This window comes from Aotus nancymaae, unplaced genomic scaffold (genome assembly GCF_030222135.1).
Source record: "Aotus nancymaae isolate 86718 unplaced genomic scaffold, 86718_ANA_hifiasm-v0.15.2.pri h1tg000011l, whole genome shotgun sequence".
Taxonomy (NCBI): Eukaryota; Metazoa; Chordata; class Mammalia; order Primates; family Aotidae; genus Aotus; species Aotus nancymaae.
In genome coordinates, this window is record NW_026988422.1 from 41,819,937 (window position 1) to 41,847,933 (window position 27,997).

The 27,997-nt window shown below is 56.4% G+C and overlaps 1 protein-coding gene and 1 long non-coding RNA gene across 2 annotated transcripts in view; one reads left to right on the top strand and one right to left on the bottom strand.

The window, feature by feature from the left end:
• LOC135274173 (uncharacterized) overlaps window positions 1-27,997 on the bottom strand; it is a 47,191-nt gene that overhangs the window by 2,704 nt on the left and 16,490 nt on the right. The gene's annotated exons all lie outside the window — the stretch shown is intronic.
• DLL4 (delta like canonical Notch ligand 4) lies at window positions 17,629-27,501 on the top strand. Its single transcript, XM_064374860.1, has 11 exons — window positions 17,629-18,027; window positions 18,140-18,409; window positions 18,897-18,954; window positions 19,790-20,053; window positions 20,468-20,528; window positions 20,614-20,744; window positions 22,663-22,832; window positions 23,014-23,233; window positions 24,631-25,333; window positions 25,818-25,926; window positions 26,441-27,501. The coding sequence occupies exons 1-11, from the start codon at window positions 17,962-17,964 to the stop codon at window positions 26,444-26,446; spliced, it is 2,058 nt and encodes a 685-aa protein (XP_064230930.1). The 5' UTR covers window positions 17,629-17,961; the 3' UTR covers window positions 26,447-27,501.

Consider the following 27,997-nt stretch of genomic DNA (forward strand, 5'->3'; position numbering starts at 1 on the left):
GCCCCAGCTCAGCTCTAGCTGATCCGCCCCCGCCCCACCCAGGGCCAACCAGACCCTCTCTGAACCCGGGCCTGGCCTGGTGTGAAGGTCTGTGCACTGTTCCTGGACTCCAGGAGGCCTTGAACAAGCTCCATGTTTCCACCTTGCCTGGTGGGGAGGGGAGGGAGGAGGGGAGGGGCCTGTTACCTCAGACCAGGGCAGCCAGGGCCTTAAAGACAGGGAACAGATGGGGCGTAAAGGAGGAGGACCACACCAAGGGAGTTTGGTGGAGACCTCTCTAGCTTGGCCTTAGACTGACCTGGGTTCAAATCCTGGCCTAGATTTGCTCACTGCATGACCTCAGGCTGGTCACTTAACTTCTCTAAGCTTCATTCAATTTATTGATTTGTAAAATGGAGGTAATAATACCTCCCTCAGAGGGTTGGCTGCTGTGCAGATTGGTAATAATGCACACAAAACCCCTAGCTCAGGTCTTGACACACTGCTAGCCTACAAAGATGGTGGCTGGACTACTATTTCACTTTTCAGTTCCTCTCCTTCTTCTCAGCAATCTTGCATAAATCCCTGCCTGTTCCTTGACCTGGCATGCCTCCAACACACAAGCCTGCACATACATATGCACAAAACACATATACACGTGTACACAGCAAACATATGAGCTGGGTAATGAAATGAAACTCACAAGCATGTCTGAGGCACAGGAGACTCCATGAGAGCAGAGGAAGAGTGTGTTTCCTAAGCCTTCCACAGGCCTAAGCTGGGACATCTCTGTGTGCCATCATCACCAGGGCACTATGACTTCCTCCCTCTTCCTCTACGTGGCCTCCAGGATTGCACCCACCGTCCCTGCCCAGCGGAGCGCAGTGCAGGAACACAGGGAATGCTGTATGGGATGGCTCCCCTTTCCTGTGGGCCAAGCTTTCAGGGCAAGATGGTCTGGGATGTGAGCCTCCTGGCTCCCAGCTCCTAATAGGTCCATGTTGGCTCCCTTGACTCTCCAGCATCCTTGAAAGTCCTGTCTAATTAATGCTGCCTTGTGAGATGAGATTTAGACCTGCCGTTTCTCTTACCACCAGGCCCACCCAGCAGCCCTGGGGCAGAACCTGGGGTTAAGCAGGGGCATTCATTGATTTGAGTCATTCCCCACAGGCCCATGAGTAAGTATGGTTCAGGATTTCCAGACCCCTGTCCCCTCCCTGAGATGCCAGTTGGGGTCTTCCAAGGCTGGGTCTCTGTTGGTTGCAGGTACAGCCCTGAGGTTCTCTTAAGCAGGGAGTGGCAGTTGGAGGCTTGCGAGCCTAGCTCAGTCCACTGCCCTCACACGTTCTTGCCCACAACCAGGTCTAACTCCAACATTTGTGTGCTCATCCCAGCCTGGCTACATGAGAAAGGAGAGGAGCCCCCAGTACTGAAGTCAGCCCCGCGGGTTGGGCTGGAATTCCCCCACTTCTTACCTTGGCCGCTTGAGGAAACAGCCTCCCGGCAGAGAGCCGCCTCCCGCCAGGGACTTTTCTCCTGGGGATGACATGGAATGCAAGGCAGCTATGGGGACCCCAGCCTCACCCAGCCACACATCAGCCAGCCCGAGGGGCAGGGGAGTGTGGCAGTCAACACAGGACCACTCTCTCCTTGCAGGGAGCATGGCAGCCAGGGTCCTAGAACTCATCTGAGACTTACGCAGGCCTAAAGGGGAACAGGGAGAAGGAGGCCATGGGGACCAGTGGTGGCCAGGAAGGTCCAGACTGCTGCGTGGTCTGTACCTGGAACTCACCAGCCCCTCCTCCACACTCCATTCCCCTACCTCAGGACCCAGCCTGAAACTGCTTCCAATAGAATGTAACACCCTCACTCATCTTCCAGGATGGTGGGCTCTAGACTTTTTTTTATTTTTTAACAGAGGAAGGGGTCTCACTATGTTGCCCAGGCTGGTCTTGAACTTGGGGCCTCAAGTGATTCTCCCACCTTGGCCCCCCAAAGTGCTGAAATTACCGGCATGACCCACTGTGTCTGGCCTTCCAAACTTTTTTGATTGTGAATATTTACGTATAGATTATAAACTGCAGTCAAAACACATATTAAGTATTATTAAAGTTTTGTTTTCTGTTTTTTGCTTTTTTCTGGAGATGAAATTTCACCCTTGTTGCCCAGGCTGGAGTGCAGTGGCGCTATCTCAGCTCACTGCAACCTCCGCCTCCCGGTTTCAAGCAATTCTCCTGCCTCAGCCTCCCGAGTAGCTGGGATTACAGGTGCCCACCACCACACCCAGCTAAGTTTTTGTATTTTTAGTAGAGATTGGGTTCACCATGTTGGCCAGACTGGCCAGGCTGGTCTTGAAATTCTGACCTCAGGTGATCCACCTGCCTCAGCCTCCCAAATTGTTTTTTAACTAAGAAGTAAGTCAGAATAGAAATCATGTTTCCTCCCATCCCTGCAACAGATGCGTCACTGGCCCTATGCAGGCCATTGTGGTGCACACCTTGCAGAAAGAGGAAAGCAGGAGAGCCTCTCAAAGCAGACCATCACTTTGGAGGACACAGGGCATGAGGGGGCGATGGATTTTCTTAATCCATTGCCAACCACAACTGAGGAGCCCACATCTGAAGCCGTTCTATTTGTTGTTGTGAACTTGAAAAGAAACTTGGTCATCTTAGGCAAGGCCCCATTGCTGTGGTGGTGGCTGTGAGCTGCCAGTCCCTACCTCACAGTCTCGGGCAGCCTGTCCCTGCCTAGGACCACAGCACCCAATGTAGAAAGTGAGAGTTTATCGAGGAACACACAGCCTCCGTGTGCGGATGTGTGTGCGTGTGTATGTGTGTTTGTGTGCACATTCATATGTGTACATGCACATGCTGGCCCGGAGTGTGTCATTCTAAGAGAACCTGCCCGGTGATGGCCTCTGCTTTCTGGTCTGCTCATCTTGGAGTCCTCATTTATGTCACATAGGTACTGAGACACCTGCATTAACCCTTCTGATGGAGTCCTAAGTACCCCTGACATTGAACTAGATGCTTTCTCTGGTCTACATCCTCACCACATGGCTGTTTACGTAGGTGACACAGGCATCGATGTGTCCATAGTGGCAGGACAGGGGGTGCCCACAGCACAGAGAGTTTCAGGAAATTGCCCAAAGTCACACCATCTGGTGGAGCTGGGTCTCCTGTGTACTCCCACCCTTCCTAGGTGTCTTTCCTCATGTTCTGCCATCCTGGTCCCACAGGGCTGCTTGACAGTTCAGAATTCTGGCCTGGGAAGAATCAGTTCCCAAGGGCCATGGGACCTCTCTCCCACGGCTCGGGGGCAGCCTGCCCTTCCTGCCCCACTAGAGAGAAGGCAAGCCCAGGACCCCCTCCCTGTCCTTGGACATGTGAGCCCACGGATAATGATCTTTGCAGGAGCAGGGGCCCTGCAGGCAGAGGAGAGAGGCCTGACTTTCCTGCCAAGACCAGAGTTGCCCCCTGGCTCTAGCTCGCCTGGCTGATCTGGGGCCAGGGCTTCTTCCTTCATTCGAAAGCTCAGCCCTCTGACGGTGGGGCGGAGGTGGGGGCAGTGGGAAGGGCTCAACCTCCAGCCCCCTCCCCCACTCACTGACAGCTGTAATCTGCTTGGGAAAATCTCTTTTTTTTTTTCCGCACAGGAAAAAATATTAGTTGTCCCGATAACAAGGAAAACAAAATCTAGCGCAGGGCATCAGAGACTTCCTGAGGCGGGAAACAATGTCCAGTGGAGAGCTCAGTGGAGAAGGCCTGAGCCGGGAGGCTGAGGGGGAGCCCAGAGAGGACACTGGTCCAGTCCTATCCGGCCAGGGGGGAAGGGGTGACAGATCGAGGAACTTGGAAAAAAGATTTCCCCCCAAAACCTTGAAGTCTGGGCTGTTGCGTTATATCCGGGAAATGATTCAGGACTGGAGCACGTCCCTGTCTGGGGCCAGGCCCCATTGGCTCAGGTGCTCCGGGTCTACCTCTTTTCCCTCCCAGTCCCAAGCCTGCTCTTCCAGGTGCTACCCCAGGCCTGAGGGGCTGGAGAGTGAGGCAGTAGGGTCCCTTTGGTGGTGGTGGCTGAGGTCTGGGGTGTCCCATAGGCAACCCCCGCCCCTGCCGGGCATCCTTGTCTTGTCTGCCCACAGCTGCTTCCCTGGGTAACTTTCCATTAAGGGAAGGGGGTCAAGAAGAGGAGGACCTCTCCAAAGGCCCCGAGATCTGGTTCCCTCCACCTCTACCAGGAGACTGTGGCAGTGGGCAGCGGCTCCAGGAGCTTGCAGTGAGGGGGCTTATAAGGGAGGGGCTCCAATCCCAGCTGCCTAGCCAGGGGTACCGGGACACTGACCTGTTGGGTCCAGTGGGTGTGGCCTCTGAGCACTGTGGGCCTCAGCAAAGGGACGGGAGGAAGAACAGGAGGCCCTGCACTCCCAGCTAACAGCACCCCTCAACCCCAGCTGCACACTGGGTCACTGCAGAGCTTTTAGAAAATACCAGTGCCTCCGAGGCCTCATCTCCAAACAGTTCTATCAGGGCACCCATGGGAGCTGCTCAGGTGATCCTTGTGCATGGCCAGGGTGGAGAGCCCCTGCGCCGTGTCTCTTCAGTCCCTTTCTGGCTATCCCCCTCCACCTCTGCCAGCAGAACTAGCCCCTCCATTTCAGATTGGAGCCCCTCAGAGATGCCCACCTAGCCAGTGGCTGCCTGAGGCGCCCACAGAGTTCCCTGCCCTAGCTGGAGGCCAGTTGCCCAACTTAATAGCAGGTTCTGGGTTATCCCCCTCCCTCTGCTCCTCCATACATCCCAGAGTCATGCCAACTTTGTTCTCAGGAGGACCTGGTACTCCTTCCCCCACAGTGCCCTCAGCCCTTGCTCTGCACAAGGCCCTTGGGGAGGTGCCGAGGGAGGTTTGGGCTCTGAATACAGAAGCTGGGACCTTCCCCAAGCACTGGGGGCTCTGCAGCATGCTGACGCTGTTGCATGCTGAATCGTGGGCTGACACGGTAAAATCCTTGACATCAGAGAGGTGATTTCTCATTCATTTTTGATTGGTTACAAGCATGTACCAGTCACCTACTAAGTGCTGAGTCTGTGGGGGGATATGCAGAGGGAAAAAGTCATAGTTCCTGCTCTCCAAGGCCTTTTCAAGGCAGAGGGAAGGTAAGTGCTGACAGTAATGAGTTACCATAAGGTAATACCATTTACATTCCCCACAACCTTCCCAGGAACTCCCCACCGGCACAGTGTAGGGAATATTGCAACTGCTCCATAAATATTGAATTATGTTTCATGAATATTTGTGACTTAAGTAGAGCATAGAATGTCCCTTCCCTGGCATTACAGATAGAGGGACAGATGATCTCAGGGACAGAATGAGTTTCAATTGCATCAAATGTTGGAGAAGGCCGTGCATGGTGGCTCACACCTGTAATCCCAGAACTTTGGAAGGCTGACGGGGGTGGATTGCTTGAGCCTGGGAGTTTGAGACCAATCTGGGCAACATGGCAAAACCCCGTCTCTACTAAAAATACAAAAAATTAGCTGGGTGTGGTGGTGGGCACCTGTAGTCCCAGCTACCTGGGAGGCTGAGGTGGGAGGACCACCTGAGCCTGAATTTGGAGGCTACAGTGAGCTTGGATCATGCTACTGCACTCTAGCATGGGCAACAGAATGAGAGCCTGTACAAAAAAAGAAAAAAAAGCCATGTTGGGAGAGGGAGGGAGGGAACGAACCCGGACCTGCAAGCTGGCTACAGAGGAAAGCTCACTGAGGTCCCTTTTGGTTCCTAGCTGAGGGGGCTTGAAAGTCCCTAGGGTCTGTCTAGAGGGCCTGTGGGTTACCACCTCCTTTGCTCCAGTGGTCTTGCCCACCTGGAAGTTCACCAAAGCCTGAGAAGCAGAACCACAGAGCAGGCTTTTTTCTCCTCTTAATGGGGGGCTTCTTGCCCTAGGATTCCCAGGGGTCTCCCCTTTCCCTCTGGAGGAGCCCAACCCAACCCCTTCCCCCATCACAGTATTTTCCAAACAGGTGGAGGATGCTGTGGTCCAGTAACCACCTGGCTGTGGGAGAGGGGAAGCCCAGTGCACGTCCCTGGAGCTTCTCTGGAGCCGCAGCAGCTCCTCACGAGCTTAGGCTCTGACCCTTGGCCTGGGCAGTGGGCAGCAGCTTCAGGAGCTTGGACTGAGGGGGCTTATCAGGGAGGGGGTCCAGTCCCAGCTGCCTAGCTGTGGGTACTAACAGGCCACGCTGGGGCGGGGTCGGGGGGGGCAAATAGATTGAGGGGGGGCACCACCACCTGCTTTTCCTTGTTTTGTTTTCAGGACACTAATTACTGTGCTGAGCTCCGAGCTGCCTAATGAGGCCGTTTGGATTTCCTGTTGTTCTGGCTTCCCAAGACCCTTAAAGGGCCAGCATCGAACTAAGAGTGTGCTCTGGGTGGGACACCAACTTCTCTGGTGGGGGCGAGCACAGAGGGTCTATCCCTGGATTTGGCCTGAATGCCAGGAGCAGGGAGGGGATGAGGGGCTGGTCCAGCTTGCTGCTCCCACACCCTCCATGAGTGCCCACTCAGAAATGCCCATGCCGGAAGCAGGAGCTGCAGTGCTGTGTAGCCTGGCCAGGGCATGAGGTAGGGAGGGGGAGGCAGGGAGGCCAGGGCTGAAGAGGAAAGGCTGGTGATGTCACCAGTGCCCAGACTGTGAGAACCACTGCAGCACCAGGCAGGAGGGAAACGCTGTGATGTCCTGCCCCCCGCCACTGGAAAATAAACACTTGTCTGAGCAGCCAGCACCACTTCCAAAGGGGCAGGCTGGTGAGCCTAGGGGCCCAGAAACAGGCCGAGCCCAGCGCTGGGCAGAGATATTTGCGCAGGCTGGATACAGGAAGGTCAGGCTGCCCCCCACCCAGTCCCTCTGTTGCACACTGCCCAGCAAGGCTCATGGGCTATGCTGGTTCCCTCTGCACCTTAGGGCTCTTCTATGCATGCAGAGGAGCTGAGCATGGCCGGGGATGCCAGGAGCCCACTTCTGTAATGGACTGGCAGGGCAGGAGGGCACTAATCTGCCCGCTCATGTCTCCCTTCTATTTGAGGCACAGTCTCTGTCCCAGGACCTATCCCAAGTGCCCCTCCGGCTGCCCCAGGCTGTGAGTCCCCTGGGCCCCTAGTAGGCCTGGTCTGCAGCACCCTCCCCCTCAGACAGGGTGACGACATTGTTGTTCTTATACGGGGCCTTCCGCCTGAAGTTCCGCCTCTGCTAAATGGTGGGAATGAGGGTCCGCAGGACAAAGCCAGCCTGGTTCCCGCAGCCACCTCAGAATGGACGGAATCCCCATTGTGTGCGGGCGCCTTGTGCCCGCCCTCCCCTTACCCTCACCGGACCGGACGTGCCAACAAACAGCTCATTGAGCCCAGGGAGGAGCCCAGGAGACAACAATGTCCCCCAACCGGCCAGAGAAGTGAACTCAGCTAGGGGTGGGGGCTCCCACAGAGGCTGGAGGGTGATGATCTCAGCCTGGGAGACCTAAGTCTGACCTGGGTCTGGCCTCCCGGGTGAGGGTGAGAAGGGCTGACCCAGCGGCCTCACCCTGGCTGCTCCACCTCCAGCTGGAGCTGGAAGCTTCTCGTGGCCCAGCCCAGGGAACCAAGCAGGTACAGCAGGCTGTCCACGGGACCCAGCAGAGCTGTCCCAGGCCCAAGGGGCTTGTGGACCTTCCCTCTTGTGGTGCCATTTGGGAAGTCCCTCCACGAGACCTAGAGCAAAGCCCTCCCAAACTATCAGCCCAGTGTCAAGCACATGGCAGGACTTCCAGATCCACGGAGACTGCACTTTCTATAACCAGAACCATCAAAAGGGCATGGGGCAGCCTGGAGAGGGGGTGAGAGTCCTGTCCCTAGAGGTATTCAAGTCATTAGTTATTGAATATGGGGTTGGTCCAAGTGCCCTTCAGAGCTCACCTCACCCTGAGCTTCTAGACATAGGGCCCCAAGTTATCCCCCCAAGGTACCTCTGGACTCCCTTTTTGGGTTCCAGGACTGATCCAACCCTTTCTCCTTTTCCAGGCAAGTCTGGGCCGTCAGGAATGGCCTCAGGCTTCTAAGGGGAAAAGGAGGCAGGGGAGAGGGCTGGCCAGGAGAGCAGCCTGGCTGAAGCTGCCCCGCTCTCAGTGTGGTTGCTGGGGAAGCCCTAATGCCAGTCTCATGTTTGCAGGAGCTGATCTGAAAAGCAGAGGGTGAGAGGATTGAGAAGCTGCCTTTGGGGAAAATATGGAGTCTATTTCAGCCGGTCATCAGGGCTCTGGCATTCTCAGGTGCCCCATCATCTATGCATGGGAGCTGCCAACTCAGGAACAGGACTCAGAAATAAAGTGCTCGCTCGGCCACCAGCCACAGATATAGACATGGTCCTAGCTGCGTCTGGCCTTCTTTCTGTACCTCCTTGCTCCAGACTACCCTGCATGCCACTGCCAGAGAGCATGCAGAGGGCTCCCTAGTACCTATCAATCAAATCCAAATTCATCTGCCTGGGGGGTTTCCATACCATACCTATGTAACTTCATGTCCACCCCTCCACATGCAAAGTTTGTGCCCCAGCCATACTTGCTTCATTTGCACCCAGATCCTTTGCCTCTCTTCATTCCCCCTGCTAGGAAGCCCAGGAATGCTCACTCTTGTCATTTTTTTTTTTTTTTTTTTTTTTTGAGATGGAGTCTCACTCTGTCACCCAGGATGGAGGGCAGTGGCGCGATCTCAGCTTACTGCAACCTCCGCCTTCTGGGTTCAAGCAATTCTCCTACCTCAGCCTCCCAAGTAGCTGGGATTACAGGTGCCCACCAGCATACCTGGCTAATTTTTGTATTTTTAGTAGAGACGAGGTTTCACCATGTTGGCCAGGCTGGTCTCGAACTTCTGACCTCAGGTAATCTGCCTGCCTCAGCCTCCCAAAGTGCTGGGATTACAGGTGTGAGCCACCACACCTGGACCCCTCTTCTCTTCATCTAAATTCTGTTCTTTTTCCAGGCCCAGTGTAATCCCTCTTCCCCACAAACCCTCTGACCCTCAGGACCCCAGTCCCTCTCTGAAGACTGGTTCCATGGTCATCACTCTCCTTTTCTTTTTTTCTTTTTTCTTTTGTTTTTTTCCATTTTGTGGAAAATGGGGTCTCGCTATATTGCCCAGGCAGGTCTTGAACTCCTGGGCTCAAGCTATCCTCCCGTCTCTGCCTCCCTAAGAGCTGGGATTACAGGCATGAGCCACAGCGCCCGGCATCACCCTCCATTTCACGTGCTTCTATCTCATCTCCAGGTGCTGTGAGCCACGAAGACTAAATTTTATGTTCCTCTGTGGCCTTACTAACCTGAGCCCAGTGCTAGGCACCTGGTAGACCTCATCCACAACTGAGTGGGTGATGGATACAAACTCTGCATATGAGCATCACACACACACAGGGGTCCTGGGAACACTAACCACAGGGCCCCCCAGATAGAATGCGGCTTTTGCATGTCTTCTCTTCTCTTGGTGGCAGTTTTGATAGACTTGTCCCAGGTCTCCCCAGCTTCCTCCTCACCTGGAGAAGGACTGTAGTAAGCCACAGGAGGAGAGGAGGGGAAGCAGGAGAGAACGGGAGGGGATCTCAGCCGTCACAATGGCTCCAACAACAGCAGTGTTCACTCTGCCCAAGCAGGACTCATGAGACTGGGGCAAGTGTGGATCTACAAGGGTGGATGCCTATTTCTTCTTTTTGAGACAGAGTCTTGCTCTGCTGCCCAGGCTAGAATTAAGTGACAGGATCTTGGCTCATTGCAACCTCTGCCTCACCGGTTCAAGCAATTCTCCTGCCTCAGCATCCTGAGTAGCTGGGATTATAGGCACCCACCACCACACCCAGTTAATTTTTTAATTTAATTTAATTTTTATTTTTAGTAAAGATGGGATTTTGGCATGTTGGCTAGGCGGGTCTTTGAACTGGGCGCAAGTGATCTTTGGCCTCCCAAAATCCTGGGATTACAGGTATGAGCCACCGCGCCTGGTTGATGTCTATCTATTTTTTTCGTTCTTTCTTTCTTTTTTCCTCGAGACAGAGTTTTGCTCTTGTTGCCCAGGCTGGAGTGCAATGGCCCGGTCTTGTCTCACTGCAAACTTCGCCTCCCAGGTTCAAGCGATTCTCCTGCCTCAGCCTCCCGAGTAGATAGGATTACAGGCGCCTGCCACCATACCCAGCTAATTTTTGTATTTTTAGTAGAGATGAGGTTTCACCATGTTGGCCAGGCTGGTCTTGAAGTCTGGGCCTCAGGTGATCCACCCGCCTCGGCCTCCCAAAGTGCTGGGATTATAGGCGTGAGCCACTGTGCCTGGTTGACGCCTGTCAAGTTCTAAACATACAGAGTTGATGAAGGTTGTTACTGAAACCCCTTGGTGCTAGACACCCTAACTACACTGTTGCTTGGGAAATTCTCTATGAGCTCCAGATCTTAAATCCAGCCTGCTCCTTTGCTGCAAAGTTTGTGTGGCAGGACAGCTCTACTGGGCTTGGTTTTCTGAGAGTGGCACCCAGAGGGATGGGGGCTGGAGAGGCAAAGTGAGCTTGGCTCACAGTGGTCTAAACATTTTCCAAAAAATTTGGGTTTTCGAGGGAGCCTAGCTCCTGGTGACTCCAGGTCTCTCTGGACTTCTTCCCTGGGGAAAGTCTAGACACAAGGATAATTCTCTGGGCTGGGGTTTCTTTGCTAATCACAGGCAAGGCAAGTTACTCATTAGCAATCATCAACATGCAATTCTCATCAGTTCAGGGGAGAGTTCAACCTGTATTAAAAACTGGGATACACTGTGTAGACACTCTGTCACAGGAAGTTCTCCCATATGTCTAACCTAAATCCTTCCTGCCACAATGGAAGCCTGTTTCCTCTCATTCTGACTGTGGTGGGAGAAGGAGACAGCTGGCCATCATCCTCTGCATAAGCCCCATTACCTACTTGACCATGACAGTCATATTCCTCCCCAGCCTTTTCCAGGGAGCAGTGGCATGCCTGCTCAGGCAGTTGTTCACAGTTGGCACCCGTCCCCCGATTCTCGCCCTGTTTCTTCCTCTGTGTCTGAGAGTATTTGAAACAGTACTTCCTGGTTCAGGCCTGACCCTTCTTTCCCGGGAGTCTGCAGGGGAGCGGGGCCAATCTGAATACACCCCACTCCCAGGTTGCCCCAGCGGGAGAGAGCGAGGTGTGGCCCCATCCCTGCCTCAGGCTTGCTTCAAGTCTTGGGTGGCAGCTGGGATCAGAGATCAGAGGCTGTGTGGAGAAATGAGGAAAGGTCAGGGTTTCTTCCAGGAGCTGAGTTGTCATTCAGTGGGGGGAAGGCAGAGGACATGCAAGGACCTGGGAACACCAAGGGACTGGGGCAATGAAGGGCCTGGATGCTAATGGAAGGCCGGAGTCAGAGGAGGGGTGTGAGGCTGTGAGGGAAGGCGGGGCTGGGAGAGCTTCCCAGCTGGCAAAGGTCACAGAGGAAATAGGTTTCAGGGATGGGCAACCAGTATCCTGAGAGGTGGCAAGAGGAGAAGACAGTGAGGTAAGCACAGCCTGGGTGGAGGATGAGCAGGTGAGAAGGATTCTACAGGGAAAGCAAAAACCCAAGAGGGTGGCGAAACCCCTGCTTTCAGCTCAGGCCCTGTCCCCCACCCTACCATGTCCTTCAGCACTTTTCGCCCCAGTGACTCTCAGCAATGCCTTTGCCTTTTGCCCTCTGTTCTCTGGCCCCACAAGACCTCTCAGAGGCCTCTGAGTCCTATAGGATCCAGGTCGGGAGGCAAGGGCAGGGTCCGGCCAGGCCTCCCGCCCAGGGGTCTTATGCAGAGGCTGCCCTGGGCCTTCCCTCCCTTCTCCTGAGCCTCCCGGCTTGCTGGCTAGGGTAGGAATGGAAGGAGCAAGGGAAAGGGGAGCCGGGGGCTCTGGGAAAGTTGCTGGGGAGGCTGCCCTAAATCCTGGCCTGCTCCGTGGCTGGAAATACCCAGTGTGTGGCTCCTGGCCCTAGCTTTCCAGGCATTCCCTGGGTTTGGCAAATGAAGCTGGGGCAGCTGCCAGGTCATCATAACTCGAGCCCTTGCAGCCAGACCTATTTAGGCTTCTCCAGCCGGCAGGCCTTCACCCCACCCCCTCTTCTTTTTCTCCTGCTGACCAGCACCAAGAAGGCCTGGAGAGAACATCTACCAGCCATGAGTCACAGTTAGAAGTTGCTTCTCATGTGGAGGACTCTCAACTTCTCCTCTCTTGGGCCCATTGTCTCTGCAGACCCAAGCTGTTCTCCTCCAGAACAAGATGGCCCAGTCTATACCAGTTACCCCAGTGCCAGGCACCTCCTGCACTGGGAAATCTGAGAAGGCAAGGGACACAGTCTGCAACTAGCCTGGGCCCTCAGGCTCCTGGGGAACTTCGGAGGAGGAGACAGGAGGCCCTCCTGGTCTTGTGAGAAGCCAGAGCAGGCACTCTGTCTCCTGCCAATGGTCCCATCCACTTGGACATCCCTTCCTTGGCACATTTTGGTCATCAGTCATGAGCCATCAGCCAGTAGACGGTCCAGCCGGTCAGTGTGCTCTCCTGGTGACACAGAGAGGGCTGATCTGCCAGGATCTCTGAGGACCAGGGCAGTTCAGAAGATGCCCCACTTTCCTGCCTCAGGCCTCGGCTCTGAACTGCCACCATGAAGGAGGAGGGGTTCCAGTGTGAGACCTACACTTGGACCTGGCAGAAGTATCATCTCGGTCCCCAAAGGCCAAGACTGTGGGCAGTTGGTTCCTCCAAACCTTCATATCTTCCCCAAACCCATTCTCAAAGCTCCAGTCTTCTTCCTCTCGAGAACTTTGTCACATCCTCTCACCACAAAAAGGACCTCAAACAGTTGACTTTTTCCACAGGGTTTGGATCCCTTCTGAGCCTAGCTTTCCTCTCTTTTTTCCCCACCCTCTGCTCCTCATGCCTCATTCCTTATGAGCATTTGTCTTCTGTTCTCATTTTTCCTTCATTTCCTTCTGGAACTCATTTGCAGTCAGGGAGCTCCCCTCCCCTCCAAGTCTGCCCCTGACTGTCTGGATGTCACCTGGAGGAAAGGAAATGACTGTTTATTGGGTCTCACAAATGCATAATCTGATACAGTCCCTCAGCCACTTTCCAAGGTCTCTATTATTATTATTATAATTATTGAGAGAGGGTCTTGTTCTTTTGCCCTGGCTGGAGTGCAGTGGCATGATCTCTGCTCACTGCAACCTCCGCCTCCCAGCTTCAAGCAATTCTCCTCCCTCAGTCTCCTGAGTAGCTGGCATTACAGGCGAGCACCACTATGCCTGGCTAATTTTTGTATTTTTTGGTAGAGATGGGGTTTCACCATGTTGGCCAGGCTAGTCTCGAACTCCTGACCTCAAGTGATCTGCCTGCCTCAGCCTCCCAAAGTGCTGGGCTTACAGGCATGAGCCACCATGCCCAGCCATCTCCATTATTATTATCCCATTACACAGATGAGAACAGTGAGTGTAGAGCTAGGGTTAAGTTACAAGCCCAAGACCACATGGCTAGGAAGTGCCAAGAAACAGGTCCGTGTTAGGCTTATTCACCAGATGCACCTGGAGGGTGGGGAGATACTCCGTTCCATCCGCCTCCTCCCTCTCACCGAGATTCTCTGTCGATTCTTGTCCCTCAGGGCCCATGCCCTACCCCTTCCTCCTCGCCGGAGCTTTTCTTATCGTCAGTCACTGCATCCTGTTCCTCCCTTGAAGCCCCCAGATGAGTTCTCAAGGCCACCACCTAGTCATCACCTTCCTCTCTCCTCCGTCAGTCTCAGGCCTGTCCTGTGGGGAACCCACTCTGTCCCGGGGGAAAAACCCGGAGCAGGCGGTTCCTTCTGGGGGCTCCAGGGAGAGGTGAAGGAGGCCACGCAGGGTACCGCCCGCTAAGCGGGAATCCCGTCCCTAACCGCTGGCGCCCCTCGAGGGGAGGGGTGAGGGCGGAGGTAGTTCTGCTGCGGCATCTGTCTCAGGCGGGCGGGAAGCTGCTGCATTAAATTGTAAAATCGATTTATTGACCGGCAGGTGCGAGCAGCGGCAGATGGAGAGTAGCCCTGCCGGGGCGCATCTGCGGGGAGCGGCGGCATCGATCCCGGCCCCCCTCTGAAATCCGTAGGTCCTGGGCCTTTCTCGCCAGCTCACTCCCAATTGCAGGGCCAAGGTCCTCGAAACTGCGGCGCCGGAGTGGCTAGGGTAGCTCGACTCCCTCCCCCAACACCCTCCTGGCCGCAGGGCCCGGGCTGCGCCCCCACGGCTGCCAGGCTCTGCCAGCCCCACTGCCCCAGTTGGCACGCGGCGGGCCGAGCTGACGCGTGGCAGCGCCCTGCGGCAGATGAGGCACGCGCCGGCCTCATTTCAATGTGAATGGATCGAATGGAGCAGCCATGTGGCAGCAACAGTTTGCAAATCTCCACGCCTTCTGTGCAGCTCCCTGGCCGCCGCTCCCTGCACGTGGCCCCTTCTCCGCAGCGACCGCATCGGCGCCCCTCAAGACTTAAGCGCCCCGCCCAAGCCAGGCCTGCTTCCCCGCCCCTGGCCTGCCCAGCGGGCAAGATGGCCCGGCCCCCACCGCGATCCTACCCGGGTGCGGTGTGCCCCGCGGAGAGTGCCGTCCCCTGGGAAGGGGTTGGGGAGAGGAGAGGTAAAACCGCGCTGAAGGCCTCTGAGCTGTGCCTAAGGCCCTGGGGAGGGCACGGAGACTATGCTAAGGGAAGGAGTCCCGAGGCTCTACGAGGCTCCTGTCGCACCCCCATAACCCGGGGTCAGCATGGGGACACCGCTGGAAGGCGACTTTGAAGTTTCCTGGCCCTCGGTGCCGGTTCTTTCGGCTGGGGGACTGTGCGCAATGCAATGGCCAAGCGTAGGGGGACAGTAGAAGCAGAAGGCCTAGACCTTGCGCCCACTTCTGACGCTGGGCAGTGTTGAGGTTGTGGGTCGGATTGAGGAACCCTGGGCCTGCGAAGGGTCTGTGGCAGGGCAGGTCGTTGGGACCCTGGGTCTCTCTGTGCACCCTTTCCATGGTGTTGTGGAGCGTCTGCAACAGGGGCAGGGGCAGCCGACTTCGACGGGGTTCCAGCCCCACGGTGATCGGTGGCCTCCCATTGCCTCTAAACCTCCTGCTCCTGTGAGCCCCCAGGAAGACGCGTGTAGCGTTCTTCTGCCTGCAAGTCCGAAAGTCTCGAGTGGGAGAAGAAGGGAGGCGCAAACCCAGCTGTGGGGCGGAGAGAAACACCTGCGGCCTTCGCACTGGGCTCCCCACCCGCAGCGTGACCCTCTCCTGCTCAGCAAATGGGGGCAAAGCTCGACAGCAGCATGTGGGAGCGCTTGTAGATACTCGGGGCCAAGGCAGGCAGTGTCCCAGGTCGGGAATGCGCTTCTGGGACAGCAACTCAGCAAACAGGTGTTTCATGAATGTCTTCTGATGCTGAGAATTCAACTGTTTCCTCTTCTGGTCAGAGCCTAAAAGATCTCTGGGATCCCCTGTGTTTCGCCTTTCTGAAGACAATAATCCCAACTTTGTTTGGTTTTTGATAATTTGCAAAGTACTTTTGGGTACATTAGTCTGGGCGTGTAGGAGGGTAGAGAATATTCCAGATTTTCCAGTATTGGGAGAGATGCCTTGTGTGGGACTGGATGTCTCCCTTGAGGGTCAGGTATGCAGGGCCAGTTCCAGAAAACGAAGATGTTTTTATTAACTCCCTGGCCAGGCTTTGCAGTTGAGAGCGGACAGGGCTAGGTAAGGCTGGATGCCAGCTTGGAGGAAAGCAAGGAGCACCCGCTGGCATCCTAAAGAGGCAGGTCCAGAGATTCATAGAGTATGGGCGGAGAGACGATCTTGGAGCCCACTTGCCAGGATCGCCGGGAGGCACGCCCCGGGCTCCCCCTCCCTCGGGCCTGGGACTCCGCCTGCCCATAACCTACATTAACTCCCGAGCGCAGCCTGCGCCCATCTGCCGCCCCCGCCCCACCTCGGTTCCCCACGCCAACCCGCTCGCGCCAGATGGTGGCTGGGAGGGGTGGCCGTGCGTGGGGGACCCCGGAGCCCGTCTCCTCACCTCGCCCCTCCCCCAACCCACGCTCCCAACCTCTTGTTTCTCATCCTTTCCCCCCATCCGCCCCTCTAGTCCTCCACCACCACCACCCAAGTCAAAAAAAAATCAGACCATGCTCGAGATTGGCAGCTGTTGGGCTCCTCGCCGCGCCCCCACCCTTACCGCCTCCCCCGGGTTCGCGCTGCGTCCCGGCTCCCCCCCGCGCTGATCTTATCGCCCCGACTACAGCCATCACCTCGCGGGCGGGCTGACAGCTGAAGCCACAGGGCCCCCGCCGCCCTCAGCGTCGCAAAGAGCGAGCTCCCCGGCACCCCGGAGACTGGGAGAAGCCGGCCCTCCCCGGTCTGCGGCCTCCAGGGATCACGCCGGGTTCCGAGAAAGCAGCTGCGCCGCTGCGGCTTGGAGGAGTGGGGCCACCCAGGGGACCCTCGCGGGCGAGACTTGTGAAGCCGCCTGAAACTCATACAACTCCGCACGACTCCAGTTCCACCCCACATCCCGCCTTATGAGGCGAGGACCAGGGCCGACCCGGCCTCGGTCCCTCACCTTGATTCTCCAGTGGCCTGAGCCAACTCTGGCGTCAAGAGAGTTCCTCCTTGCCCCAACGGAGCGACAGGGCGCGGCCGGGGGCTTCGTGCTGTTGGGGTAGGGGGAGGCAGTGGGCGCAGGAACTGAAGCGGGACCCAGGTGAGGGGACGCGCTGGAGGCGGGACCAGAACCTCATTACCATACAGCTGAGGACGCACCCCCCCCACCTCCGGAACCACGCCCCGCCCTCCCCCACCGCAGGGACCACGCGCCTGGGTCTCTGGCACGCGCCAAGCCCTGGCAGGGGACAGAAGGGAGAAGGCACGCGCTGGGCACGCCCCCGCAGCTAGAGAGGGAGACGCCCAACAGGTGCACAGAGAGGGCCTCGAGTCTTAGACCCTTGGCCCCTAGCCTTGCTCAGAGCAGCCACGGAGAGGTTAACGCTTCCGCTTGCCTCCCTGCTGCGCTAGGGATGCGTGGTGGGTGGGCAATCTTAGGTTGGGGGCCGGTGAGACCAGGGTTCCTGAAACTCCAGGAAGGAAAAGGAGATCAGATTTTCCTGGCGCTGGTTTTCGCATTCTGGGCTTAAGTTCTTTTTACCTGCTTGAGGACACTAGGTAACTAGCACCTGCTGCGGACGCACAGCCTACGGGGACTCCTTAGTGTCTCCGCCCCCAAGACCATCCCGGAACCACCCACTCACCTCCCGCCCCATTACTGGCCAACCCCTCTATCCTCCCACGGCTAGCGTATCAGCCCTTAACCACTCCATCACGGAGGACTGGTCACCTCGGCACACGCAGAGCTGGGAGACCTAGAGGTTGGGAGCGGCACGGAGGGGCGGGGACCTGCGCCCGACCGGCTGGCAGGGAGGGGGGAGCGGCGGGGGCGGAGGCCCCCTCCGGGCGGCGCTGGGACTGTAGCAGCTAGAGGCCGGGAGGGGAGGGGAGAATGACCATGAGTCTGAGTGACAGGCGGCGAGGAGAGGAGCCAATGTATATAAGGAAGGCTCCCAAGCGCGCAGGTTTCAGTAGCGGCGCTGCGCGCAGGCCGGGAACCCGAGGCCAAGAGCCGCAGCCCCAGCCGCCTCGGTGCAGCGTACTCCGGCACTAGCCCGCTTGCAGCCCCAGGATTAGCCCGAAGACGCGTCCTCGGCGCGGCCAGCCGCCGCCCAGCCGCCGTCACCTGGATTACCTACCGCGGCAGCTGCAGCAGAGCTAGCGAGAAGGCCAGTGGGGAGCAGCGTCCTGAGAGGAGCGCGTCTTTTCTGGGACCCTCGCGGCTGGCTGACGCGCAGGAAAGCGGCTTCGCAAACAGAGCCAGATTCAGGGCCGGCGGGTGGAGAAAGCGACGCCCCAGGGGATGGCGGCAGCGTCCCGCAGCGCCTCTGGCTGGGCGCTACTGCTGCTGGTGGCACTTTGGCAGCAGGTAACACGTCCCGCGCCCTCTCCGCCCCCTCTGCCGCGCTCTGGGCCTGAGCCCCGGGCGCCAGCTGAGCTGACCGGTCCCCTCTCTCCTTCCCTCGGTCCCTGGGCAATAGCTCGCGGCCGGCTCCGGCGTCTTCCAGCTGCAGCTGCAGGAGTTCGTCAACGAGCGCGGCTTACTGGCCAGTGGGCGGCCGTGCGAGCCTGGCTGTCGGACTTTCTTCCGCGTCTGCCTTAAGCACTTCCAGGCAGTCGTCTCGCCCGGACCTTGCACCTTTGGGAGCGTTTCGACGCCGGTTTTGGGCACCAACTCCTTCGCTGTCCGGGACGACAGTAGCGGCGGGGGGCGCAACCCTCTCCAACTGCCCTTCAACTTCACCTGGCCGGTGAGCGCAGCCTGGGCGCACTGGGAGGTCGCAGAAGCCGAGAGAGGAGGCGCCCTGGGACCAAAGCCCTCTCCCCAGATTTCCTTGCACACATCCCCCGACCCCCAAAAGCCCAGGGTACATTCTCTCCTGGGACCTGATCCCAGAGAAGGCTCTCACCAGTCTCCGTCTTCCCAGTTTATGCCCTCCCGTCCCCAGCTCTTCGGACAGGACTTTCATTACCTACCACTCTGATGCGGTACCCTACCACCCCCTCCCCTGGTGGCTCTCACTTACACTCTCCCAGCCCTTAACCCTCCCTCTACCGGGGGTTCTCCTCTCGCCTTCCCTGCTCTAGCGCTACACTGTGCGCAGACCCGTTATGTTGACCCGGGCGCAGTAACTGAATCCTGCAATTAGATTAATGAAATCGGCTGCTGCAAGGCACCCCCACCTCTCCCCGCTTGCTCATCTCGCCATCTCTCCGTCCCCCCACCCCCTTTCCCAGGGTACCTTCTCACTCATCATCGAAGCTTGGCACGCGCCAGGAGACGACCTGCGTCCAGGTGAGTAGCTCGCTCCGCCGCCACAGGGGGGCGACACGGCGCAGCGCCGAAAGAGTTAATCTGTTCTAGGCGGGGGAAGTGCGGGCTTGGGGGTGGGAGGCAGGACGCTTAGCTTGGCCCTGAGCTGCGCCCCGCGCTGGACGCTCGGATTCCGCTCACTGCCTGGACTCAGAGCACAATTGCGTTTCCTGCGGGTTATTTTTGGCGTGGGAACGCGGGGAGTACGGCGGTGAGAAAGGCTGAAGCTGCCAGCGCCGCTGACGGGCCCCTTCCTGTATTTTACACCTTTCGCGAATTCCGCTCCTTTGGAAAGGGAATAATGGCTTTGGGATGTTGTTCTGACACAGAGGAAAAGGATATTTCAGCAGCACAACAATTCTCACTTTGAAAAGGAAAAAAGAAAACCATTACCCACCTCTGGAGGCAGAACCCCTGAATGGGCACCAAAGGACCCCCTGCTCCCAGGGTCCTCCTCAGCCTGGGGAGCTTTTCTTTCTTTCTTCCTTTTTTTTTTTTCTTTTTTCCATTTTGACCTCTTTTCCTCTTTCCCCTCTCTATCTGCCTCCTAGACCCTGGGATATCTTAACATCCTTCTATTGTCCCCTTTTTGAATACTATCAGGCCCCCTGCACATGCACACTCACACAGGGCAGCGACAGAGGGGGACTCTGGGTCCCTCTAGCCTGATCTTGCTGGCAGGTGGGGGTCATTTGGATAAATGGGCTGATTTGTTGGCTGATCACCATCATCACAGCCAAGAAGGCCATTGGCCAGCCATCACTGGCACCCTTGGGGACTGGCGGCCCTTCCCTGACCTGACCCTCTGCCCCCTCAGAGGCCTTGCCATCAGATGCACTCATCAGCAAGATCGCCATCCAGGGCTCCCTAGCTGTGGGTCAGAACTGGTTATTGGATGAGCAAACCAGCACCCTCACAAGGCTGCGCTACTCTTACCGGGTCATCTGCAGTGACAACTACTATGGAGACAACTGCTCCCGCCTGTGCAAGAAGCGCAATGACCACTTCGGCCACTATGTGTGCCAGCCAGATGGCAACTTGTCCTGCCTGCCCGGTTGGACTGGGGAATACTGCCAGCAGCGTAAGCAGCCAAGCTCCCACCTGTGTAAAAGGGGAGGGTCCCCTGAGCAAACACAATGGAGCTTCTTGGTCACAGCTTGCCTCCCTTGAAGAGCAGGTCTGGGCCTCCTACTAGCTGGGCCTCAGGGACACCTAGGGGTGCTGAGGGTGGGCTTGGCCCCAGACGTCCTCTCTCTTCCCAGCACTCCTCCCATCATGCCAAAGCCTGCGGGAACCCCATCATGACATTCCATCCAGCTTGCCTTCTCCTTCCCTGTGCCATTGTTTCACTTTAAGATACCCAGGGCTCCTTTGGGAGGCCAGGAGTAGGAAGTGGTTCCAGAAGAGCTGGGGGACCCCCAGAGCCAGCAGGGGAGAATGGGGCTCCAGAGTCCTTGGCATCCCAGCCTCACCCAGCTCTGTGTTCTTCCCTTAGCTATCTGTCTTTTGGGCTGTCATGAACAGAATGGCTACTGCAGCAAGCCAGCAGAGTGCCTGTGAGTAGGGGATAGGAAGTAGTGAGTGGGAGCCCTCCCTTGGCGTGGGCCTCTCACCTCACTCTGCCTCTCTCTTGTTCCCCAGCTGCCGGCCAGGCTGGCAGGGCCGCCTCTGCAATGAATGCATCCCCCACAATGGCTGTCGCCATGGCACCTGCAGCATTCCCTGGCAGTGCACTTGTAATGAGGGCTGGGGAGGCCTGTTTTGTGACCAAGGTAAGTTAGGGTGAAGAGAAGATGCAGAGAGGGTGGGAAAGATGGGGTGGGGGCGTGGAAATCAGATTTGTCACCTGGATCCTTCTTACTTGGTGACTGCAGATTTGGCTTTCCCATGATCTTCCAAGGATCTTGGGTCTTTTAAGGATCTTTACAACTGGCCTAGAATGAGGTTGTGGGTCCTTCTTCTCCAGGTGCAGGGGGGTGGGTGGGTGATGGACCCAGGGTGGCTGAAGAAGCCAGGAGGGTGACAGGTCGGCAGCCTGGAGGTTGCACTCATAAATCCTAGCAAGGCCAGAGAGAGGGATGCCTGGCTCAGTTCCTCTTTCTACCCCGTAGTTACCTATTAACCCCCTGAGTGTTTGCTTACCTTCCAGGGCTGTTTGAGCAGCTTTCCCCTAAACAGCTGTCTGGTGGGGTGTGCTTACCGGCCACCTGAGGCTGTGGTTGAGCTGGGCCTCTGGGCCGAGTGGCATCTAACCGACTTTTTGGTGCGACACAAACGGGCTCCCTGCTCTTACCCAGTTGCACTTGCAAGCCAGCTGCCTGAGCCCATGCGGTCTCTACCTGGTATTTAGGGGTAGTCACTCTCTGGCTATACAGGGGCCTTTCGGTCCCAACTTTGGGGGAGGAGGAAGCCTTTTTTCCTGCATCCTGGTAGCTGGCTGCAGCCTGGGCCTCCCATTTTCAGGGTCAAATGGGTGTACCTGCTGCCCAGAGACACCAGCACAGGCCTGGGTGGGGTGGACAGGGGCCTTGTCAGGATGGAAAGAAATTGCCTAGGCCCTGACTTGCTGTCAGCAAGGGGCTTGGGATTCAGTCCCTGTGTTCTGTGTGTGTGTGTCTGTCCCTTTACTACCACTCCCACCCCAACACTCATACACCTGGTTCCTGCTCATTCTCTTCTCTCTCCACCATATTTGCTCCCAGGTGACACAGTCATATATTCATCATATGCAAACACAGCACTTGCAGGCCCTATATTTACTCTGTCTGGTTTTCCCTCCCTGTCCTTCCCAAATAAAAAAAACAAACACTTATATTTCAAAATACCCTTGTAACACTTCTTCCTTTAAAAAATGCCCGATCACTACCTATGGTGGCTCTCATCTCTCCGCTACCATTTCTACCTGTTGAAATTTTATCCCTCCTTCCAGGCTTATCTCAGCTGCCCCTCCTCCATGGAGCCGTTTCTGACTTCCTCCCTGACATGTGGCCTTGCTCTCCCCTCCTCTTCCTTATCTTCATACTACTTGGGTTGGCAGTTTATGAGTTTCCCTGGCAGGACATTTTCCAGTTCTAGTGTGTTGTTTCACTTTTGGTTGACTGCACTGGTCATATGTGATTCAAGGTGCTTTAAGAAACATGATTTGAGGCCAGGTGCAATGGCCTGTAATCCCAGCACTTTGGGAGGCTGGGGTGGGTAGATCACTTGAAGTCAGGAGTTCAAGACCAGCCTGTCCATTCTGGTGAAACCCACATAAATTACAAATATTAACCAGGCACAGTGGCGCACACCTGTTAATCCCAGCTACTTAGAAGGCTGTGGCATGAGAATCGCTTGAACCCAGGAGGCGAAGGTTGTAGTGAGCCTATATCACATCACTGCACTCCAGCCTGGGTGACAGAGCGAGACTCTATCCAAAAAAAGAAAGAAAGAGAGAGGGAGAGAGAAAGAGAAGAGAAGAGAAGAAAGAGGAAGGGAGGGAGGAAGGAAGGAAGGAAGGAAAGGAAAGGAAGACAGAAAGGAAGGAAGGAAGGAAGGATTTCATTGGTGAGGGAGGAAGGATGTTTGGGCCTGGGAGACTTTGAGTTGAGGCATCTTTGAGCCAAACATGGGGGAAACATGGACTGCAAGGAGCCTGGAGGTGAGCGTGTTCCCTGGCCCTACTTAGCTGCTTGGTTCCTGTCTCTGCAGATCTCAACTACTGCACCCACCACTCCCCGTGCAAGAATGGGGCAACGTGCTCCAACAGTGGGCAGCGAAGCTACACCTGCAGCTGTCGCCCAGGCTACACCGGTGTGGACTGTGAGCTGGAGCTCAGCGAGTGTGACAGCAATCCCTGTCGCAATGGAGGCAGCTGTAAGGTGAGGCCCAGACCAGCGCAGAAAGACAGAGGTGTCAGATGGTGTCTGGGCATCCCTAACCTAGGCAGCCAGTGGATGTTCAGCCACGGACAGGCATTGTGGGCAGGTGAAGCCCAGCCTCCAGTCACACTTCCCTGCCCCCCCAGGGGTTGACTCTGGCCTCTTTACGGTCTCTCTGCAGGACCAGGAGGATGGCTACCACTGCCTGTGTCCCCCAGGCTACTATGGTGTGCATTGTGAACATAGCACCTTGAGCTGCGCTGACTCCCCCTGCTTCAATGGGGGCTCCTGCCGGGAGCGCAACCAGGGGGCCAGCTATGCTTGTGAATGCCCCCCCACCTTCACCGGCTCCAACTGCGAGAAGAAAGTGGACAGGTGCACCAGCAACCCCTGTGCCAACGGTGCGTCCTGCTGCCCTGCTAACCTGGTGGACTGGCTCTGGGGCTGAGAGAGCCTTCTGGTGAGGGAGGGTCAGGAGAGGATCGAGGCATTGTCTGTCACTCTTGGCTCCCCATCTGCTCCAGAGGGCAAAGAGCTTGCTTGATCAGCTGGGGACTGTGGAAGAGGAGCAGATTAGTAGTGCGCAGGCTTTAGGAGCAGGGGTGGTATGCACCCTGCATAGCTTCCATTCCTATTACCATGTCAGAACCCTGTCCTGGCTGCAGTGGCCTCTGACCCTCCCTAGGAAGTCCTGAGCTGGAGAGGGATGTTGGTGGCTTTGTGTTCCTCCTCAGAGCTCTGCTCCTGGAGACCTCATCTTACCCAGTGCCCAGATAGAGCCTGAGGTAGCATGAGGCATCTTAAATGTTCTCACCTTTTGAGGCACAAAGCCTGTTGATAATCCTTGTCTGTCTGGCTCCCAGGAGACCCTCTGTGAGGCAGGCAGGCAGCGCTCAGGAGCAGGAGAGGAGTGGGAAAGGCTGAGAGGGAGTCTACTCTCTCACTGAAGCCCCTGGCGCTGTCATGTCTCCATCACTGAATGGGAAACTGTAACATCTGTCCTCTGTCCTTCATGTGGTTGTGAAGATTAAGTAAAACAATGATAATTGTACTTATCTGAGCATTAACTATATAGGAAGCATGGGCTCTTGCCTTCCTGCACCTTTCTAGCTATCCTATGAAGGAGCTAGCATTCTATTCCAGTCTAACAAATGGGGAAACTGAGGCTTAGGGATATGATTAAGCAGCAAGTGTCAGATCTCAGGCCAGAGAGAGACAGCTGAGGTCCAAACTCAAGCCTATCTGTCTGATTCTACGTTAAAGTTCTGTAGATGCTAGTCATTTTTTTTTTTTTTTTGAGACAGAGTCTTGCTTTGTCACCCAGGCTGGAATGCAATGGTGCGATCTTGGCTCACTGCAACCTCTACCTCCCAGGTTCAATCAATTTTCCTGCCTTAGCCTCCCAAGTAACTGGGACTACGGGCGCACGCCACCATACCCGGCTAATTTTTTGGTATATTTTTAGTAGAGACAAGGTTTTACTGTGTTGCCCAGGTTGGTCTGGAACTCCTGAGCTCAGGCAATCCACCTGCCTCGGCATCCCAAAGTGCTAGGATTACAGGCGTGAGCTACCGCGCCTGGCTGTGATGCTAGTCATTTTTATACATGAGCCCACTGAGGCCTAGAGAATCAGGGTCATGCTAAACTCCAGGTCTCTTGACTCTGTGTGATTCTCTTTGTAGTGGGCTCTGCAAGTGGAGGTAGAAGGGCCCAAGCGCATTCCTGGAGTGGGGCTCCCACCCCCTGCCCCAGGGGGCTCCCAGGCTCTCACTGACTTGTGTCTCATGCGTCCTCACAGGAGGCCAGTGCCTGAACCGAGGTCCAAGCCGCATGTGCCGCTGCCGTCCTGGATTCACAGGCACCTACTGTGAACGCCACATCAGCAACTGTGCCCGTAACCCTTGTGCCCATGGTGGCACTTGCCATGACCTGGAGAATGGGTTCATGTGCACCTGCCCTGCCGGCTTCTCTGGCCGGCGCTGTGAGGTGCCAACATCCAGCGATGCCTGTGCCTCGAGTCCCTGCCTCAACAGGGCCACCTGCTACACTGACCTCTCCACAGACACCTTCGTGTGCAACTGCCCCTATGGCTTTGTGGGAAGCCACTGTGAGTTCCCCGTGGGCTTGCCGCCCAGCTTCCCCTGGGTGGCCGTCTCCCTGGGCGTGGGGCTGGCGGTGCTGCTGGTGCTGCTGGGCATGGTGGCAGTGGCTGTGCGGCAGCTGCGGCTTCGACGGCCAGATGACGGCAGCAGGGAGGCCATGAACAACTTGTCGGACTTCCAGAAGGACAACCTGATTCCTGCCGCCCAGCTTAAAAACACAAACCAGAAGAAGGAGCTGGAAGTGGACTGTGGCCTGGACAAGTCCAACTGTGGCAAACAGCAAAACCACACACTGGACTATAATCTGGCCCCAGGGCTGCTGGGGCGGGGGACGATGCCAGGAAAGTTTCTCCACAGTGACAAGAGCTTAGGGGAGAAGGCGCCACTGCGGTTACACAGGTGAGCAGCACCTGGAAGCCCAGGGCCTGGCCACACCGCCTGACATGGTTCTGCCTGGGCTCTCTAGGCCAGGCGGGAAGCAGTTTAGCAGCTGGGGTTTTGTTATTGACAGGAAGATACTCCAGTAGGATTCCAGTCAGGGGTCCTTTGTCCTTCCATCCCATTCATTTATTTGTTCATTCACACGTCAAGTGTCCCTAGTGTGTCTTTTGTGACTTCCGTCTTTCCACAGTGTGGCTTGCCTCTAGTGGCAACACTGGCTTTTTACAGGGCTCAGGCCCCTCTGCTAAGGTTGGGAGGCCTGTGGCTCTCTTAGGGGCCTGTTCCTAACTGCCCCCCACCACCAGCCCAGCATTGAGCACCTCCAGCCCCTGTGTCTTCCCCAAGAATCCCCACTGCAGGTACCCTTTGGCTCTCCAGGACCCTCCCTCCCCTTGAGCCTCTCCTCACCCCTCCCTCACACGCCTGTCTTGTGTTCCCTCAGTGAAAAGCCAGAGTGTCGGATATCAGCGATATGCTCCCCCAGGGACTCCATGTACCAGTCCGTGTGTTTGATATCAGAGGAGAGGAACGAATGTGTCATTGCCACGGAGGTGAGTGCTGGGCTCACCTTCCCTCCCAGCATGTCCTCCCTGCCTTTCGTGGGTGGGAAAGTGGCCTGGTCACTCTCAACCCCATGGGCCATTCCTGAAGGGTAGGTCGAAACCCTGCCTTGGCAGGCCAAGTTCAGTGGGCTCTTGGGTCCCTGCTGGCTTTGTTGCCACAAAGGGTGTGAAACAGGAACCATGGTAGCAACCCGGCCTGGTCCTTTCCTGCTGTATTGGCACTGGGCTGGGCAGCCACGGCACTGCTTGCCAGCCGCTGATGGGTGAGGGAGCCCTTCACCCCTTGTGCCCCTCCTGCCCTTTCCCACTGGCTTCCTCCATTGACCTCCTGAGCACAAGCTCCCAGGCTCGTGTGTGTGTTGGGCCAAAGACAGGGAAGGACTGCCCACCTGGCCTTAGCCCTCGCCTACCCCATCAGCTTCTCCTAGGGAAGCCCAGGGAGGGCCTGGAGGGAGTGCGCATGCCCAGGGTAATCTGTTTCCCTGCCTCTGCTTGCTCCCAGGTATAAGGCAGGAGCCTACCTGAACATCTCTGCTCGGCCTTGCGGCTGAACCTTCCTTCTGCATTGTTTACATTGCATCCTGGATGGGACGTTTTTCACATGCAACGTGCTGCTCTCAGGAGGAGAATGGCAGGAACCAGACAGACTGTGAACTTGCCAAGAGATGCAATACCCTTCCACACCTTTGGGTGTCTGTCTGGCATCAGATTGGCAGCTGCACCAGCCAAGGGAACAGAGGAAAAGAGAGATGCCACTGGGACCTGCCCTGCCAGCAGTGGCCTTCAGCGGGCTCCTTCTGGGGCTCCGGCCTGTTTTCCAGAGAGTGGCAGTAGCCCCATGGGGCCTGGAGCTGCTGTGGCCTCCACTGGCAGCTGTGTTTCCAAAAGTGCCTTTGGCCCAGGCTCCATGGTGACAGTTGGGCCCAAATCAGAAAGGAGAGAGGGAGCCAGTGAGGGCAGGGCCTCCTGTGGGCTGGAAAACCACTGGGTGTGTCTCTTGGCGGGGTTTGCTCAGCAGGTGAGGTGAGTATTCGAGGGAGAGGAGTGCTTTCTGCCCCATGCCTCCAACCACTGCATGTGGGCCTGGCTCTCTGGTCTAGGCCCTTTGGGCAAGAATGTCAGTCTACCTGGCTTCCACCACTCTCTGGCCCTGGGCACCTGGGGGCTCCTGTGAGCAGACAGGCAGAGGGTCTGCCCTTCCCACCAGCCAAGGGTGCCAGCCCTAACTGGGGCACTCAGGGCAGTTTCTTGGAAATTCCATTGAGGGGGAAATCAGGTGCTGAGGCCACCTGGACCCTTTCCTCCCTCAAGCCCATCTCCACGACCTCGAGCCTGGGCTCTGCCCATGCCCACTATTGCCCCAGACCACCCTCAAAGCTGGTCTTCAGAAATCAATAATATGAGTTTTTATTTTTATTTTTATTTTTTTTTGGTAGTTTATTTTGGAGTCTAGTATTTCAGTAATTTAAGAATCAGAAGCACTGACCTTTCTACATTTTATAACATTATTTTGTATATAATGTGTATTTATAATATGGAACAGAAGTGTACAGGAGTTTATTACTTCTTGGGTCCTGTCTTTGTGATGGCACCCCGCCTACTCACCCAAAAAACTCCAAACTCCCTTCTATTGCTGCCGTGTGCCCTGCTGGAACCACTGGGAGCTGTACAGACACTAGGATTTGGCATGTCGTACCCCGGGCCCTTGTCTTCTTCCATTCCTTGGAGAGCTGAGCCTCATCCATCTAGTCCCCAGCTTCAGCCAGCCTTCCTTGCCTGCTGGCTTTGAGTCAGTACAGCTCCCACCTCCCTCTTTATGCTCCCACCATTCGTTGGTGGATGCTCTTCCTGACCTGAATCGATTATTCCTTCCTCTCTTCAAGCCTGAAAAAGCTTCTGGGGCTCCCTAGTTCTACCTGTTTTTCTTATATTCAAAAGGATTCTCTTGTCAGAGGATGGGGCCTCTGCACCATGGTGACATCTGGGTCCTTCCTCCTGCTGTTGTAGGGTGCCTGGCTCTTTTCTGCTCTTTTCTCAGCCCTGGTAGGGCAGAGGTCTG